Genomic DNA, 18,085 nt, shown 5'->3' with positions numbered 1-18,085 from the left:
TCATGATTCAGTTGAGACTGTTAAACTTACTCTGGTGAAATGGTTCCACATGAGGCCAATCTTGAAAGCTTTGAAAACAATCCTGAAGAAGGAGAAGGAACTAGTAGACCAGTCAAGAAGCACTTTCTCTCTTTTCTCAACACCCAGATTCCCAAACCTTTGAACAAATGGAAACTCTGTAGACAAAGACTGCCTTCCAGCAAGCAAAAAAGTTCCCAAAGATGTAGACAGCAACCACAGAATCATCTTCAGGATCTTGAGGTCCTCAGCTTTGAGAACGCTCTTCATGGTTTCTGCAACCTGCCATGGGATTATAAACTTCTCAATCAGCACCCAAAACACATCAAATTTAAAAAGCTACAATTTGCTACAGATCTTGATTATACAAAAATGCATTTTTTATAACATGTACACAATTCCAAGCTCTGAACTGGGAATCATGTTCCATTTATATCAGCACAAAAACCAGATTTTTCAGAAAGATCTTGATAAACATCAATGGATTGTTTATATCATAAGGTTACCTCAAATGTGCTCCACCCGTTTGGCAAAGAAGCCCTATAAAATTCCTCGACATCCATGGTGGATTCTGAGTTATCCAGTAAAAGACCAGATGCTTCTAAAGGCAAAGAGGGAAACAAAGCATTACAGATTGCTGTAAGGCTTGACATTTCGACCGTACTAAATCCAGTGGGTGTCTTCAAAATTCCATCTTTTTTTCTCTCAACTACATTTCTTCCATTTCGAATCCCATTGCAATTTCCCAGCTTTTGTTCTTCCATCTTGAAATTAGTTCACACTTGTCTTTCTGATGCTATGGACTCAACTAATTTTCACTGAGAAAGCAGTAGCAATTTATAAGGGCCGAAGAATTACTTATAAGCATCTCATTTAGTAAACTCTCATAATCATTGTCCTTGAATGAAAGATCATTTCTACTGTCGTTAACGTCTGACAGTCTTGTGAATCTCAGAAGAAGACATGGGAAGACCTTTTTAGTGTGGTGGAGAGGGACATCCTGTTTTTGGGTGATTGTGTAAGGAAACAGTGAAAAGTCGGTGCATTTATTAAAGTAGGACCACTGAGATTACAAGCAAACACAAAAATACTTTTAGTGCCTTCTTTCAATAATATAAATGTGCCTAATGTTTCTATGTAAAATGTTTATTTTGGAGTTGTTTAAGAACCATATAAATGATAGAGAATATCTTAGAAAATTGGAGAAGAAATCATTGAAGGGTATCAAGAATATAAGCAAACAGAAAAATATTGTCAATATGTGAACATTGTCTTATCTTGTTAAGAACCATAAAAAATTGTTAAAAATATCAGAAATTTTGAGAAGAAATTATTGAAGATCATTGAGAATACGTAGACATTGCCTTGCTTCATTAATTAAAATGTTTTTAGCATTTGTATGCTCTCTTGTTTAACGATTTCAAAATGTTTTCAAGATGTTTAAGAGCTGTAAAAATAATGGAAAATATCTTAAAACTTCCTAGAAGAAATTATTGAGGACCTTTGAGAATACATGCAATGACGTAAATGTTATCAACATTGTACATAATCTTGTACAAAAAATAGACTATAGATGTATGGCTTTGGAAAAACTCTTTAAATTGAAACTAGTGACTACATTGAATATTAGGAACAATAAATGATGAGAGATATATGTGAAACTTCCTAAACACAACTTAGGGAAATTTCTTATTTATTTATTCAAACATAATAGAATATGATATGCAATACATTAAAGGATACAATTTAATTGCTTGTATTTAACTGATAAAAGGTGATGTTTAATTTATTGGAAGTACTTGATAAATAATGGATAGGATTGGGATCATGTTCTCAGTCAATTTGGCAAAGTAGATTGTAGATACCTTTGTGCATATGTCTTCATCATTCTACTGAACAAGTTCTCCTATTTTATTTGTTTATAACCTAGTCCAACCCTTTATTTGTTGGGAAACTAGAAGACTTTTGAGATTGGTAGCAAAAGGGGGTGGTAGATACTTGGGAGTATGTTGAGGTGATGGACATGTTGTGTCCATGATAAGGTTGTAGATAGACTCAAATTTTGTATATTGCACGTTATTGGCCAATGATTGACAATCTTGAATATGTGAGCATGATTTTTTGTTGAAGGTTAAGTACAGACATTATGTATATGGTTGTAGTATCTTACGTGATGGTATGGATGAGTTACAAATATTTTAGTGAAGACTGGTAGCAAAGTAGTGAGAAGGAAATCATGCTAGAGGTAGTTGTAATATTTTGGTTATAACTTGATGGCAAGCTTAAACTAATGATTGAGAGCATAGAAGATTATAGAAGACTTGTAGTGCCTGCCCCTAGTTTGCATTTTGTTATCATTGCCGAACTCTTTTAGGCCAATTTTATGCTTGATGTTTAGTAGCATTACTTTCAGATTATCATATATTGTTTCAGATTCAATTGTTATATGATGAGATTACTTGGTACTCTAATGATTATTACAATTTTTTCAGTTATTGATGATGATTAGTTAGATGGATTATCATATGTGTTTTCCTATGGATACTTACCCCATACTGCATGTGTATGGTGTGCGTATATGTTTTCTTTATGTATGGCATTTTTTATGTGGTTAAGGAAGGGAGTCACAGTCACCTGCTAGTCAGGATCTACACGATGCACCACTTCACGCCATTGCCTATTTAGCTTAGAATATTGTGCCTATACATGCATAGATTTTATGCAGGTTGCAGGTACTGAGTATCAACTTCCTTGAATTACCAAGATGAGCATACCCTATCACATTATCTCAATGGTAAGAGAGGGGAGATAAATTCTTAAGTCCATATCCCAAACCTTTAAGCCATTTGTCCTAGATAATAAAGACAAGTATCCGAGTTGTGTACCCTCTGAATGTGTCAAATGACGTTAATTTGTGATTATAACCCTTTAGTTTGATTTTGTATGTATTTTTTTATGTTGGGTTTTCGTATTTTGTTTTATGAGTCTTTGGTGATTTTTCTATTTATTAAGTCTAATTAAAAGATTAAATTAATGATTTAATTTAATGGAGAATTATTATGATATTTTAATATTTAATTATATTTAATTAATTGGAAAATTAATTAAATAAAGAAAATTAAATTTAAAGATGAAAGTTATAAGAATACATTTAGAATGTGATAATATTTATTTTATTTAATTATGATATATTTAGATTTTATTTTTAAATAAATGCTAAATATATTTATTATTTAAGTTAATAAATATTTTATCAATTAACGTTTCAAAGATTAATTAAAGTATGAAAAGATATTAAATTATTGAAAGTTTTAAGTTTGCATGGTGTATGCATGAGATTAAATAGAGGAAATTAATTAAAAAGATAAAACAAGAAAATTTAATAAAGATTGCATAATGTGTGCACATGAGATTAAATTTTAATAAATTAATTTAAAAGAGGAGTCAACTAAAATTAAATAAAGTTATTTAATAATTCAATACATGTGCATGGGAAAGATTAAGAAAGATCAAGAAAACTTAATAAAGAGTTAAAGTCTGGTGAGCACAGAGTCCTCTTGGGTGATCGCACAATTAGTGCCCTGATTTGAGGAGAAAACTCCTTATCACCAATTGAGGGTTAATTTTCAAGGGACGAAAGTTTTGGGAAGGAATCACATAATTTGGAGAGAAAAATAAATTTCGGAAGAGAGAAGGTTTTGAGAGAGGAAATTTCTCTCAAATCTTTTGTATGTCTACGATTTTAGCATCAGAATCCAAGTAGATTCTTATGTCTTGAATTGCACAGTTGATTACATTATTTAAATAATTTTGTCTTCTTCGTGATTGTGAATTAATTTTCTATATTTCATTGCAAACAAATCTTTCAATCTTGTAATCTTGAAAACTTTGTTATGCATGTTGATTTATTTGTAAACAGGAAGATTGAAAATATCGTTACAATACTCCTTTAGTAGTTTTAAAATTTGAATATTACACAAGGAAGGGTTTGTAATGAAATCAAAATTATAGCAATTAAATTTGACGGGTTGGTCATTTTTCTTCTATCAGAATACCACTAGAACTTTTATTAAAAAATAAAAATTAATTAAAATTCTTAAATGGGGAGGAAGGTTTGTTTAAAACAAATCTAATAAAATTAAAATTTAAAAAAAAAATAAAAAAAAAAAATATATATATATATATAAAAGAGTTATTGTTTATAAACTAAATTACCAAAACATATTTAATATTAAAAGAAATTATATATATATATATATATATATATATATATATATATATATATATATAATGGAAGGGGTGAGGGAAATCCCACACCCCCCCCCCCCCCCCCTCCTTATTTCTTCGAACGCTGACCGACAGTCGACTCTACTGCTGACGCAGTAGGTACAACTACTATCACAATGTACTCTGCTATGGTAGTAATAGAGTGTTGCAGTGCCGTGTGAGCAGATAGGCTGGCAGGCCTTTATAAACAATTTATAATATATGCATTTAAAAAAAAAAATTTAAAAAAAAAATTTAAATTTTATTAAAATTTTATATTATGTGATGTATTAAATTGTAATTTAAATAAAATTCATTTATTAATAATTTAAAAAAATATAGTCTTGTAAACTAATAAATGTTTTTAATTATTAATAATTAATTAAAATATAGTTATTTATATATTATTAATTTAACATAATATAATTTTATTTAATATAATTTAATGAATTTAATAATAAAAATTAGTTGATAAGGTTGAGAATTTATTAAATTTTGATTTTAATAAAATTGCAAATTATTTTATTGAAAATCCATCAGGATTATTTTAGTAATTGTAAGATAAATACATAAATTATCCTTAGAGTATATTAGGGACATTGACTTAATATAAATGGGGGTAATTTTATATTTTATCCAAAATAATGAACGAGTTGACTTGTAGAATAAATTGAGAATTCTTCTACTTGAAAACGTACATTGAAATGCAAAGACTGAAACCTCACATTTAACTCGTCAATATGTTTTCAAATCAAACCAAACTATAAGATTGCTCTGTTTTCTGTGTACTATCTATGTTTTGTGGTTTTGGGGTTTTTCCTAGAGTGTTGACTAGTTTAGGACGTTTACCAGAGGCTTGGGAGTTATGTGAATGTGATGCTACGATGTTTTGATCTTGATTGTTTTTAACCCAACCATGAAAAATGTGATGGTATGGTCTATGATATGTTTGTATTTAATAATTGTTATTGCTTTCTAGTCTTCTTGTGTGACATTGAGGTGAATGTATGACCTACTTAATTTAACCATTTTTGAGTCCTCGATCAGTTATACTTGGGTTACTTTCTAGTTGCCTTGATGAGACTGAAGTGTTTGCTTTGATCTTGGTGATGTCATGTTGTGACATGTTTGACTTAACCATTTTGAGTTGTTGATCAGTATTATTGGGATACTTTTCAGTTGTTCGTTGAGAACCAATGGGTATTATGATTTATCTTGGGATGCTTTTCAGTTGCTTGTAGAGAACTAATGTGATTATTGTGGATTATCTTTTGATGCTTTTCAGTCACTTGTACAAGACTGAGGTGATTTTACTATGATTCTTTGATTTGTGATTTCATGAGCTTAGGGTAGGTAATCTATATGTAGTGTCGAAAAGTGGCTTGCATTAGGGGCCAGAACCCTAAGTGATTCCCAGGGTAACCAATTATAAGTTGTTTAATAAGTGAAAATATTACACTAAATGGGGATTAAAATGAACCTAATAAGAGTCTTTGTATGTTCTCGCCCATGCTTCGAGTTCTAGTACAGACTCAAATGGGAGTAGAGAGAATGCTTGGTTGCGACCTTGCATTTCGTAGTATGCCTTGTCAGTATGAGAGAATACTAGTGGCCACATAGGGATCACTAGGGACTCGAGGTGCTAGGAGACTGCTAGGGTAACTCCAATATGATTCATGTAATGACACTTACCTGCTTACATAGTAGGTTTCCTATGTGTCTTTGTGTACCTCTAGGAATTAGATGCTAATCTATCTTGGAACCTTTGAGTTAGATTCCTTTTAGGATTTCCTAGACTTAGAGAGTATTTTGATATTTGGTTTGATATCCTGTTTGGGACTTGAGACTATCTCCTTCAGGCGGTGGAAGTAGGCCATTTAGGTTCCACGCGGTCGGGTGGTAGTTCTTTTTTTTTTTTTTTAAAACTCTTACCATTGAGATCCATCTGTTGCTACCGTGGTTGGAGTTTTCTTGTTTGTATTTCCTTTCATTCTATCTATGTATCATTATGATGGATGGTTATATTTCATGATGGATGTTTATATATTTACAATGGATGGATATATCATGTATGGTGGATGGTTTCACTTATGTATTGTACTTTGTATCATGGATCCGAGGAGGATGTTGTATTTCTAGTTCTACATATGTATATTCTTTTAGCCTCTCATACCCTGTGACATGTACAGTGGATGATTGAGCATTCTAAATTTTATTGCCAAGTGGCATTCGGAACAAATGTATATTATTTAAATGGACTTTGAACTTTCTATTGTTCTTTCATATAGATGTGGTATTTATTAGACTTAGTATCAATTAAATTTAAATGTGATTCACGTCATGGGATCCTTAAGGAATGTAACATGTTATGTATGCTTATATATGATTGTATGTTATTGCTTTTGCTACTTTATGTTTGATGTGTATGTTATTCTTTCTTTTAAAAAAAATGTTTGGAAAACTTAGTAAAACTTTAGGTTAATTCTTTTGGATCCCTTGGCAAGGCATTACAAGACTCATTGGTGCACGTATGTTCAAAATCATGGATCATTTGGTTAATTTTAGAATGGTCACGAATATGTAATTTGTGATATGTTTCACTAGCAACTAATTGGATAATGTACCCTGTTAATCTTTATTGGTAAGAATTAATCATGTTTTATAGTGTGTGGATTACCTTATGTAATGGTTGTATAATTACTTAAGGAGACTTGTATGCCTTATTGTGGTCCTATGTATTTAATTATGCATTGGGGAAGTCTTGATAGGCCGAACCAATTACTTATTTTTAATTTGTATAAAGGAAAGTTATTTTCTTTTATTTGTAATGTAATGGTATGTAATGAAATGATATTGTTGCAAGCCTTAATGCTGGACTATTATTGTTAGATGCTTTGAGAAGAGGCATGAGTGGAATGTATCATTCTTAGTGGACTTGAAAAAATTATGGAGGTGAAAGAATTGGATCCAAACATTATATTTGAGAATATTTTTAAAAAGCTTTATGGAGGAGATCAAAGTTACACAATTCGAAGAAAGGTTAGAGAATGCAAAAATACAGGAAGACGAGTTAGAAGTAAAAACACAAACTTGTGTCACCCTTTTGTAAAGGAAAAGGCTAACAAAAGTATAACTATTCACCTTCAATGACATAAATTGGTATTATTATTTTGAATTTGAAAATGAAGTAAACTAATGAAATGTGTAAAAATGGATGAAGTTTATGATTATAATTTAGAATAATTATTTACAATAAGAATTTATATATTTTCTTGATTTTTATAGATAATTTTTTAGCTATTGAAAAATGTTGAAAATTAAGAATCTAGTTCCCACCACAACACTATATGCGAATAAACTTATTTTCCTTTGATCTAAGGCTATGTTATAGATAACATATATAGTTAGAACAATAAAAAATAAAAATTGTCTTTAGATCTATATTTTCTCTTTTATAATGATTCAAATTTCAACTCACCTAAAATTGATAGTTTTCATCTCCCACCACATTTTTCAAAACAAATCTATTATAACCAAGAGAAAAATTATAAATTCTAGAAGATGATTCTCTCCTCTAGAACATCATATAATCTTTACATTTTTTTGATATGATTTAATATTTTTTTCTCAAAATCGACATCTTTTCGAGTGTTAAAATGTGTGCCTATAGATTTTTTAATTACAATATAGTATATCTAATTAAAACACTATAAACTCTATATGAGAATATTCTTGGCTCTCAGCTCTATAAAATGGTGCTTATTTGTTATTAAAAAAATCTCATAAAAATAATAATAGTTATTGAAATGCGACTTTTGTAAAATAATTGTATTTCTTTAGTAACTAGACACAAATTAGTATAAAGCATTCATTTAATAGACATTTCCAATTGGAAAAGCGTGATACCATATATAAATTAGCTTGAATGAATTTATCTAGATCATATGTTTGAAAAAAATTGATTTTTAGAGAGAAATACTCAAATTCAATTGTTCTAATAAGTTAACTTGAAAGGTTACATAGCTTTGTACTTTTACCCTCTGAAGGTAGATCCCATGTTTAGAGAGTTACAGAGATTGTGACAAGAAAAAGGAATAATGGTGGAACCATAACAAAAATGAGATAGTTCAAAAGATTCTTAGACCCTTGACACCATCTTATGAGAACACGATCACTATTATTGAGGAGGTGATTTGTCTAATTTCATAATTCAATAGGGAGACATTGATTGGCAAGTTACAAGCCATTGAAAGTTCTAGATTAAAGGATGTTTTAACTAAGATTAATTATTTTTTAATATTATTACTCATAAAGATAGAATTATTCTAAGAAAGAGTGCCTTGTGGGAACCTTGAAGAATATGTTAAGGATTGGACAGAAATAGAATAGGAAGAAAGGAAGATGGATGATCTTGAGGCTTTTATTGGTAAGAGAGAATACAAAGGTAAGGAAAACTTTAAAGGAAAATTACTTGTAGTTTGTTATTCATGTGGTAAAGTAGGTCCTTTTCATCTAGATGTCCTACCAAAGTACCTAAGTTTAAACCTAATCCTTACAAGTTAAAAATTCCTAAGGAATGTTGCCATGGTAGTGAAGATGAACTTGAAATCAATTTTGAAGATGATGTTGATGAAGATGAAATAATATTTATTTCTATTAAATATGAAAGTCTTGTGAAAGAAGATAAAGAGTTAGTTTCACATGTTGAGAAGAAATCATAATTGATTATAGATAGTGAATGTTTACATCACATGGTAGGTGACATAGACAAGTTTGTTAAGTTTAAAAAATATAATAGCAGTGTTGTCAAATTTGGGGACAACAATCCTTACTGAATTAAGGGAAAGGTTTCAATAACTCTTGATGGTAAGACTAATACGTATGGTATTATATTTTTTGAAGGTTTCAAACATAACGTATTAAGTGTGAAACAACTTGTGACTAAGGGTTGTCATTTTCACTTCAAAGATGAAAGATACTCAATAAGATATCAATCAGAAAATGTGATTACATCTGGTGCCAAGACTAGGGATAATGTTTTTCAATCGAATCCTTCTTAAGCAAGTTATTTTATTCTAAGATTGGTGATAGTTGGTTATGTCACAAATGGCTTTTTCATGTAAACTTTGATAACATGGTGATAGTTAGTAATTCTAAAGCAGTACTTAGAGGTTTGCATAAGATTATGAAACCTACTAAAAGGATGTGAAAAGATTGCGTAATGGGTAAATAAACAAGGACAATTACTAGAGCAAGGCATTTTCTACTCAAGGGGAGTTAGAATTGGTGCATACAAACTTATGAGGTCCTACTTGGATAAGAACAAATTATGGTGAGAGATATTGTATTCAATTTTTTGATGATCATTATAGAATGATGTATGTTGGTTATCTAATAGAAAAGTTTGAAAATTTTGATAAATTCAACATATACAAAGCTAAGGTAGAGAATGATTCTAGATTAATAATAAAGGTTCAAGGTTCTAGTTGCAAAATTATAAAATGAGCCAGAGTTGTTTTCTTCAGAGTCCTCCCTAAATAAGGCTATGTTACCAATATCTCCATGATAAACAATTGTTTAAGCATATATTATAATCTATTAGTAATTATCTTAATTGGGTTTAGATATATAGTGTTGTTCCTTATATTTATTAAAACTTTGACTACGAATGAATCTAAATAATTAGTTTCTATTCCTATAACATTGCCTAATTAAGAGACTACTTTTTTTAGAATATTTGTATGTACAAGTTTTACAAGATAATTTTTTATAACTACCCATTTTGAGATTAAATCCAATGTAAATATTTTAGTATTGAAATTTATTGATCATTTCAAAAATATTATTCTATAACCTTCATAAAAATATATTAGACCTTTTTCTAAATGATTATTTGAAAGTCATTGTTTTACAATCAAATATAAAGACAATTGTTACTCATAATGGTTATACTTACTTGGCTCCTAAAGGCTTCTTATACAACTAATAATACCAATCATGGAGGAGGATGGGCCAATGCTAAAGCATAAAGACCATGTTTTTTTGGCTATGATGCCAAAGTTCTTCTTTGTGTATATTGCTCATTCTAACCATTGAGAGGTTAATGTCCTTGTCCCTCCCACTGTTATTGGTATCTTGATTCTTTTGCATATGTAGCATTGAAGAAATGCAAGCTTGGATAGAATCCTATTTTGACCCAAAATTTTCAACTTCCTTCTTAAAGGAGACTTTTTTCTTAGGGTTAATTTTGCTATTATCACCAAAAAAAAGTTGCATACACGTTGTGGGATTATGTTCCTATAGTAATACACTAGAGCATTTGGATGGGGGATTTTATGATGAAATTTTAGAGTTAAAAAGGTTATGCTTTTTTGGGTAATTTGAGTATGCGATGTCCAGCTACTACTAGAGTCAATATTGGATGGTGGATCAATTTTCTCCCTAATTGGAGTTGATTAGCTCTAGAGGCAAAGCTTGAGGTTGAGGATGTAATGGGGATGACCTAAATCTTTTACTTCTTACATGATGTATCATTACATAATTTGGTTTTGGTTCACATTGGAGATCTTTTCTTTGTTTATCCTTCATTGGTAAATGACTTTTGTGTAGAAAAAGATAGATGATGGAACATAGTTGGATTTGTTTGGGTTAATTTTTTGTGGAAGGTTGAGAAAGAAAGCTGGGGGATCTTCAATAATTTACGATCATTCTGATTCATGTGGTTGTACATTCCCTAAAGCTATAATCTGGCTCATTAATTTGATCACAAACAAAGTTGATTTCTTATTAGGGGTTTTCTATGGAGGGACTACCATGGAGCAATCATGTCCTTCCTTTTTATTCATCTAATTTGAGCATTATGCACTTTGACACAACTTCTAAACTTTGTAATTTTTCAAAGAAAATGTTTCTCCATTTGGTTCTATATTTATATTAATTAAAATTGAAGTCATTCAATGATTAATTAAAATAAAAAATCAATCAATTATGTAACTAACTAAATTTTGATTTTATAGTTCTTTAATTAATTAAACCTAACCCATTCATAAATTATACATGGCTAATTTCATCAATCCTTTTGAATTAATTCAATCCTAAAATTTATCACCTACCAGTACAAGACAAAATCAAATGGACCACTGAGAGATTAGAAATGGATTCACATGGATCATAAATAGGCTTTTCTATCTTAACCATTCAATCTTGAAGGAGAATCTTGACCATTTTAATTGGAGAAATCAACAAGCATGACTCAACTTTTATCTACACATGTGTGCACATGCAAGCACATGCACGCGCACACACACACATGCGCATGCATGCACACACAAACACATTATCATTAATGTAAACCTTTTTTTTCAAAAAAGTACATAAGTCACTACATGAGCATTTGATTTTGGATCTCATATCCATTTCCTACAAAATATTAAGAAGAAATAAAAATAGAGTCATTGTGGGTCCTTTTCATCAATGACAATAACAAGACATATGACCTCTTTAACAAGATAATGTATATCAAATGCCAAAATTGATATCATTATTTGCAATCAAAATCCACCTCTAAGGTATTTTATTTAGTTATTTATTTTTCTATTTTTTCATTTATTTTTAATTTTTATTGTAGATTAGGTGTTTTAATATGAATTAATGTTCATACATTGAGTTTATTTTTATTTTTTAAATGTTGAACTTTGATGAGGTAAATTATGAAGATGATAATATTTGAACCCTATAACACCAATTCTTTCCTCAATTCAAGATTTAATCAACATTGAATTAACTAAGTAAAGGAACATTTGTAAGCTATATCGTAGGCACCCTCATCTATACTCAATGACACCCACATTGGAGTCAATAGTTTCTAATGTTAGAACCTTTGATAGCTAACATTGTTTTTTCTCTTTTTGTGGAAGGGGCCAAAAGGAACATTAGATATAGATGGGGTTTCCTATGATGACGTCAAGAATCTTGAAATTAGAAAAAGGAAAATTACTTGTATTTTTTTTCAATCTTGAAATTGGAGAAATTGTTGATATGAGGGTAAGTGCACCAAGATGAGGTGCAAAAGGGGAGTATAAGAGGCCACCTTTTTTTGAAATAAGAAAAGCCTAAACTTTAAAGAGAAATCCAAAGGTTACACACTCAAAATTAGAAAATGTGTAAATAATAAGTATTGTAGTACTCTAAATTTAGTTTTTAAACTACTTTTTTAAAAAAATGGATAAGATTAAGAGGGTCAAACCTATTAGAGAAATAAGATATTGCCTTATTAATTAAATCTTTTTGATTCAATTATTAAGTCACTTGTGATCTCTAGTTTACTTAAGCTAAACTTTAGGCATATAATAATTAATTATTTTATTAATTATTATCATGCAACATAGGTTTTATCAGTTAGGGTTTTGATCTCCTTTTATAAGGATTGATCGCTTTGTAATTTATTAATTCACTTTTGATTATATCAATTTTTGTTTTTGCTCTTCAAGAATGTCTCATATATGGATCTAACAATTCTTGCCTCCATAGCTTTTCCTTCTCTATTTTTGTGATAGGTGTTTGCATGCAAGTGATTCTTGGGAGCAATGGGGTTGATCTTTCATCAACTTCAACATAGTATCAGAGCTCCAAATCTTCATGCCCCTGTTTTGTTTATGAGAAATTTCTCTTGCCTTTTAGAACTATGCTTTTTCTTTCAGAGGGTTTCAATTTTCAGAGTTAATTTGTATTGAATCTAGAGGCTCACTGACTTTTAGGTCACTTTAAACCCAAATAGACATCACCATTAAGCTTAGAATGCCCAAAAACTCTATTTTCATATGAATTTTTTCAAATTTGGACACAGTTGGAATTTGAGGCAAAATAATATTACTTCCTGATTAGGCATGTTTCCCAAAGTGATGATTTTTAAATTTTTGGCACGTTTCCTAAGATGACAATTTTCATATTTTGGCACTCAAATCAAGATTTTTGTTTCAAAACTTGAGATTTTGGCACTTTTTTGATGTGACAATTTTTTGAATTTGGCATGCAAATCAAGATTTTGACATGTTTCCCAAGGCAATTATTTTGTGGTTTTTGCCATAAGAATCAATAATTTTTCCACAAAAATTGAGATTTTTGGGCATACAAATCGAGATTTTTGGACATGCGAATTGAGAAAATTTTGGTACATAACTAACACGCTTCTTGAGGCAATTTCTGGTACTTCTTGTCACATTTTTTTGAGACATTCTGACATGGATCCTGAGGCAGTGTTTGTTTTCTTTTTCATCATTTTTTCCCTACATGTGGTTTTTGGCCATAACTTGCTTATCTGGACTTTGTTTTTTTATTCGAAAGAAGCGTCAGAAAGATGATTATGAGCCCATCATGATGGTGCAATTTATTTGGATTTTTGATGTTGTTTAGTGGTCTATTTTGGATGTCAAAGTTAGAAGTTCTATTTCATACTCCGTGTGACATATTTTGAGACATCCTATTTTCCAGATTTTGTTCCAAGCACATCCCATTCAATTTTTTTCTTTTCTACATTCTGATGGATATCTTGGTTGTTTCAAGTTCGAGGATCAATTTTTTGGGTTATATTATCAATTATACCAGCCTTATGTCTCTTTTGATCTTTTTTGACATCGTTTTGTAGTATTTTTGCAAATGCACTGAGATAAAATGTCACTCTATTGCATTTTAGGATCTTGCACATCTTTGTGTTTTGTTGTACTGACTAAATTATAAAGTGCTTTAGGGGGTTTCATGTTGGCCATATTCGCCATCTTCCTTTGCCAAGTGAATGTTCCTTCCACAACCTTAGCCTCATGATGTGTCGATGACACATGCCACTATAGGTGTTTGTAATTCTTTTGCACTCTTGATGTCCCTGGTTTTTCTTTCTATAGGAGATGTTGCATTGAGTTTCAATGTATATGTCTTACCTCTCAACATTATAGGGGTTTATATTGATTTTATCACTTTATTGGTTTGATGGAGTGATTTATGTATTCAATATTTGATCCTATGCACTAGGCGATTGTAGTGGCTAGATATCTATGCGTTTTGTTGAGATGGATCATTTACCATATAGACATTTTGTCATTCCTATTTTTTGGAAGCCATGAAGATACCTCCCATCTTCGATTGATTAGCTCTTCAGACTTAGTCTTCTCTACTTGGTCATGTTCTATACAGTGGAGGTTCTTTAGATCAACAGTTTGGCAGTGTTTGCAGCTTCATGCTTTAGTGGTGTTCATCATGATCATCCTTTTGTTCCTATCTTCTAGAACATTCTTTCCATCTTTTTTTGGAATAGGGTTTTTCCCATGTGATTTTCTCTATTTCTCCTCTTTACAAATATTTGGTTGTGCTTGGGTACCTCATCGGGCCTTGTTGTCAAGACCCAAATTTTCTTTTAGTAGTAGTTTCTAGGTTTTTAGGTACTCCCTAAGTTTATGTTAAGGGGGGGTGTTAGAGAAATAAGATATTTCCTTATTAATTAAATCTTTTTTATTTAATTATTAAGTGACTTTTTATCTCTAGTTTACTTAAGCTAAACTTTAGGCATATAATAATAAATTATTTTATTAATTATTATTATGCAACCTAGGTTTTACCTGTTAGGGTTTTGATCTCCTTTTATTAGGATTGATCTCTTTGTAATTTATTCATTCAATTTTGATAATAGAAATCTCTCTTTTTGCTCATCAAGAATATCTCATCTATGGATCTAACAATTCTTGCCTCAATAGCTTTTACTTCTCTCTTTCTATGATAGGTGTTTGCATGCAGGTGATTCTTGAGAGTTGTGGGGTTGATCTTTCATCAACTTCAACAAAACCTATTATTCACAAAAAATTATTCCTGATTTTTTTAGAAAAGTAACATGGATGTTTCTATACGTTGCACAAAAGGTATAGTTAGATTTTTTATTTTGGAAACCTCTTTGGAAGGATGATAGGTAAGAGTAAGATTTAGATGTTGTGTATTTGTTTGTGATTTTCTATTGAGTATTTATTAAAGTTGATGAAAGATCAACCCCACAGCTTCCAAGAATCACTTGCATGCAAACATCCGTCACAAAGATAGAGAAAGAAAAACTATGGAGGCTGGAATTTCCAAATCCACATATGAGACATTCTTGATGAGCAAAAGGAGAAATTTCTATTATCAAAACTGAATCAATGTTTAATTAAAAAAAGAGATCATCCTTATAAATGAGGTCAAAACCCTAACAAGAACTAACCTAGGTTGCATGATAATAATTAATAAAAAAATTAATTATTATATGCCCAAAGTTTAGATTAAGTAAACTAGAGATAATAAGCAACTTAATAATTAAATCAATATGATTTAATTTATAAGAAAAAAAATTATTACTCTAATACCCCCCTTGAGATAAACTTGGGGGGTATCTAAAACCTAGAAACTACTACTAAAAATAAATTTGGGTTCCGACACACAAGGCTTGATGAGGTACCCAAGCACAAACGAATCTTTGTAAAGAGGAGAAATAGAGAAAATCACATGGGAAAAACCCTACTCCAAAAAGAGATAGAAATAATTCTGAAAGAACTAGTGAAGGATTGAAGAAGCCTCCAAACCAGGGAATGTACCAGAAGATAGGAAAAAAAGATGATCATGAAGAGCACCACTAAAGTATGACACTGCAAACACTACCAAACTGTTGATTTAAATAACCTCCACTATATAGAACATGACCAAGTAGAAAATACTAAGTTTGAAGAGCTGATCAATTAAAGATGAAAGATATCTTCATGTCCTCCAAAAATAGCAAAGAAAGAATGTCTATATGGTAAATGATTCATCTCACTGAAATGCATAGGCATCCAACCACTACAATCACCTAGTACATAGGATCAAATACTAAATACATAGCTCACTCCATCAAACCAATAAAGTAATAGAACTAACATAACCCTACAATAATGCTAAGAGGTAAGACATGAACATTGAAACTAGATGCAATATCTCCTACAACAAGAAGAACTAGGAACATAGAGAATGCATAAGAAGTATAAACACCTAAAATTACGTGTGTCATCAACACATCATGAGGCTAATGTCATGGAAGGCACAATCAATTGGCAAATAAACATGGAAAATATGACCAACATGAAACCCCCCAAGGCACTTTATAATGTATATCAAGTACAACAAAACATTAACATGTGCAAGATCTTGAAATGCAATAGAGTAGCACTTTATCTTAGTGCATTTGCAAAAATACTACAAAAGGATGTCAACAAAGATCAAAAGAGACATAAGGCTAGTACGAGAGATAGTACAACCCATTAAAAATTATTTGAAGCAACAAAATTGATCTCTAGACCTAAAACAACCAAGATATCCACCATAATGCAAAGAAGCAAAAAAATGAATGAGATGCACTTGGAGCAGAATATGAAAAATAAAATGTCTCAAGATATGTCTCCTAGAGTGCAAAATAGAACCTCTAAATTTGACTACATAAATTGGAAACCAAACAACATAAAAAAATCCAAATAAACTACACCATCACGATGGGCTCAGAATCATCTTTCTAACAATATCTCATTTACAAAAAATAGAGTTTAGATGACCAAGTTACGTCCTAAAAATCATAGGTAAATAAAAAAAGAGCCAAAAGGGAAAATAAAAGAATCACCGACCTAAGACCCATGCCAGAATGCCTTGGGAAGTGTATCCACTACTACTACTAGAAATTACCTCGAGAAACATGTTAGTTCATACGAGAAACTGTCTTGGGAAGCATGCATATTATGTACCAAAAATCACCTCAAGAAGCATGTCGGTTCCATACCAAAATTGCCTTGGGAAGCATGTAACTTTTGTACCAGAAACTATCTCAATTTCCATGCCAAAGTCTCTCAATTTGCACTCCAAAAATCTTGATTTCTATGCTGAAAAAATATCAATTTTTGTGTCAAAAAAACTCAATTTACATGTCAAAAAATCTTATTTTCAAGTTGAAAAACCTTAAAATCACCACCTTGAGAAATGTGACAAATATGAGAGCAATTTATTTTTCCTCATATTCCAACTGTGTCCAAATTGGATAAATTTTAGATGAAATAGGGGTTTTTGGGCATCTTGATCTCAACAATGAGGTCCGTTTGAGCTCAAAGTGCATAGAAAAAGGTGATGTCCCCCCAAATCCAATACAAAAAGCCTATGAAAAATGAAATTCTCTAAAAGTAAACATATAGATTTGAAAGCCAAGCTAAGCCTCTCATTATATAATAGGGACATGAAGATCTAGAGCTTTGATACCATGTTGAAGTTGATGAAAGGTCAACCTTACAACTCCCAAGAATCACCTACATGCAAACAACTGTAGTAGAAAGAGAGAAGAAAAAGCTATGGATGTTGGAATTCCTAGATCCACATATGAGACATTCTTGATGAGAAAAAAGAGAAATTACCTTTTATCAAAAGTGAATCAACATTTAATTAGAAAGAGAGATCGTCCTTATGAAGGAGATCAAAACCCTAACAAGAACTAACCTAGATTGCAAGATAATAATTAATAAAAGAATTAATTATTATATGCCCAAGTTTAGCTTAAGTAAACTAGAGATAATAAGTGACTTAATAATTAAATCAATATGCTTTAATTAATAAGGAAAAACTTTATTATTGTAATAGTATTTTTAAAAAGAAAAATAAAAGTGACTCCATCCTTAAAAACATGTACTTGTTTGAACATTGAGCATAACTTACATCAAAATAATTTAAAATGAAAACTTTTCTAAAAAATGTATAGAATCAAGTGTAGAATAGCATGTAA

The 18,085-nt window shown here is 30.6% G+C and overlaps 1 protein-coding gene across 1 annotated transcript; it reads right to left on the bottom strand.

Moving 5' to 3' along the window:
- On the bottom strand, positions 1-849 carry LOC149556398 (long-chain-alcohol oxidase FAO1-like). The gene is made up of 2 exons (XM_089829829.1): positions 525-849; positions 1-300 (listed from the first exon to the last, which is right to left on the bottom strand). The coding sequence occupies exons 1-2, from the start codon at positions 780-782 to the stop codon at positions 1-3; spliced, it is 558 nt and encodes a 185-aa protein (XP_089685955.1). The 5' UTR covers positions 783-849.
- Between the last annotated feature and the right edge of the window lie 17,236 nt (positions 850-18,085).

Source organism: Cupressus sempervirens, chromosome 5, assembly GCF_028749045.1.
Source record: "Cupressus sempervirens isolate cs-2001-9-10 chromosome 5, ASM2874904v1, whole genome shotgun sequence".
In the NCBI taxonomy this organism is placed as follows: Eukaryota; Viridiplantae; Streptophyta; class Pinopsida; order Cupressales; family Cupressaceae; genus Cupressus; species Cupressus sempervirens.
The sequence above is the reverse complement of the archived record's forward strand: the minus strand, read 5'-3'. Positions and strand labels throughout refer to the sequence as shown.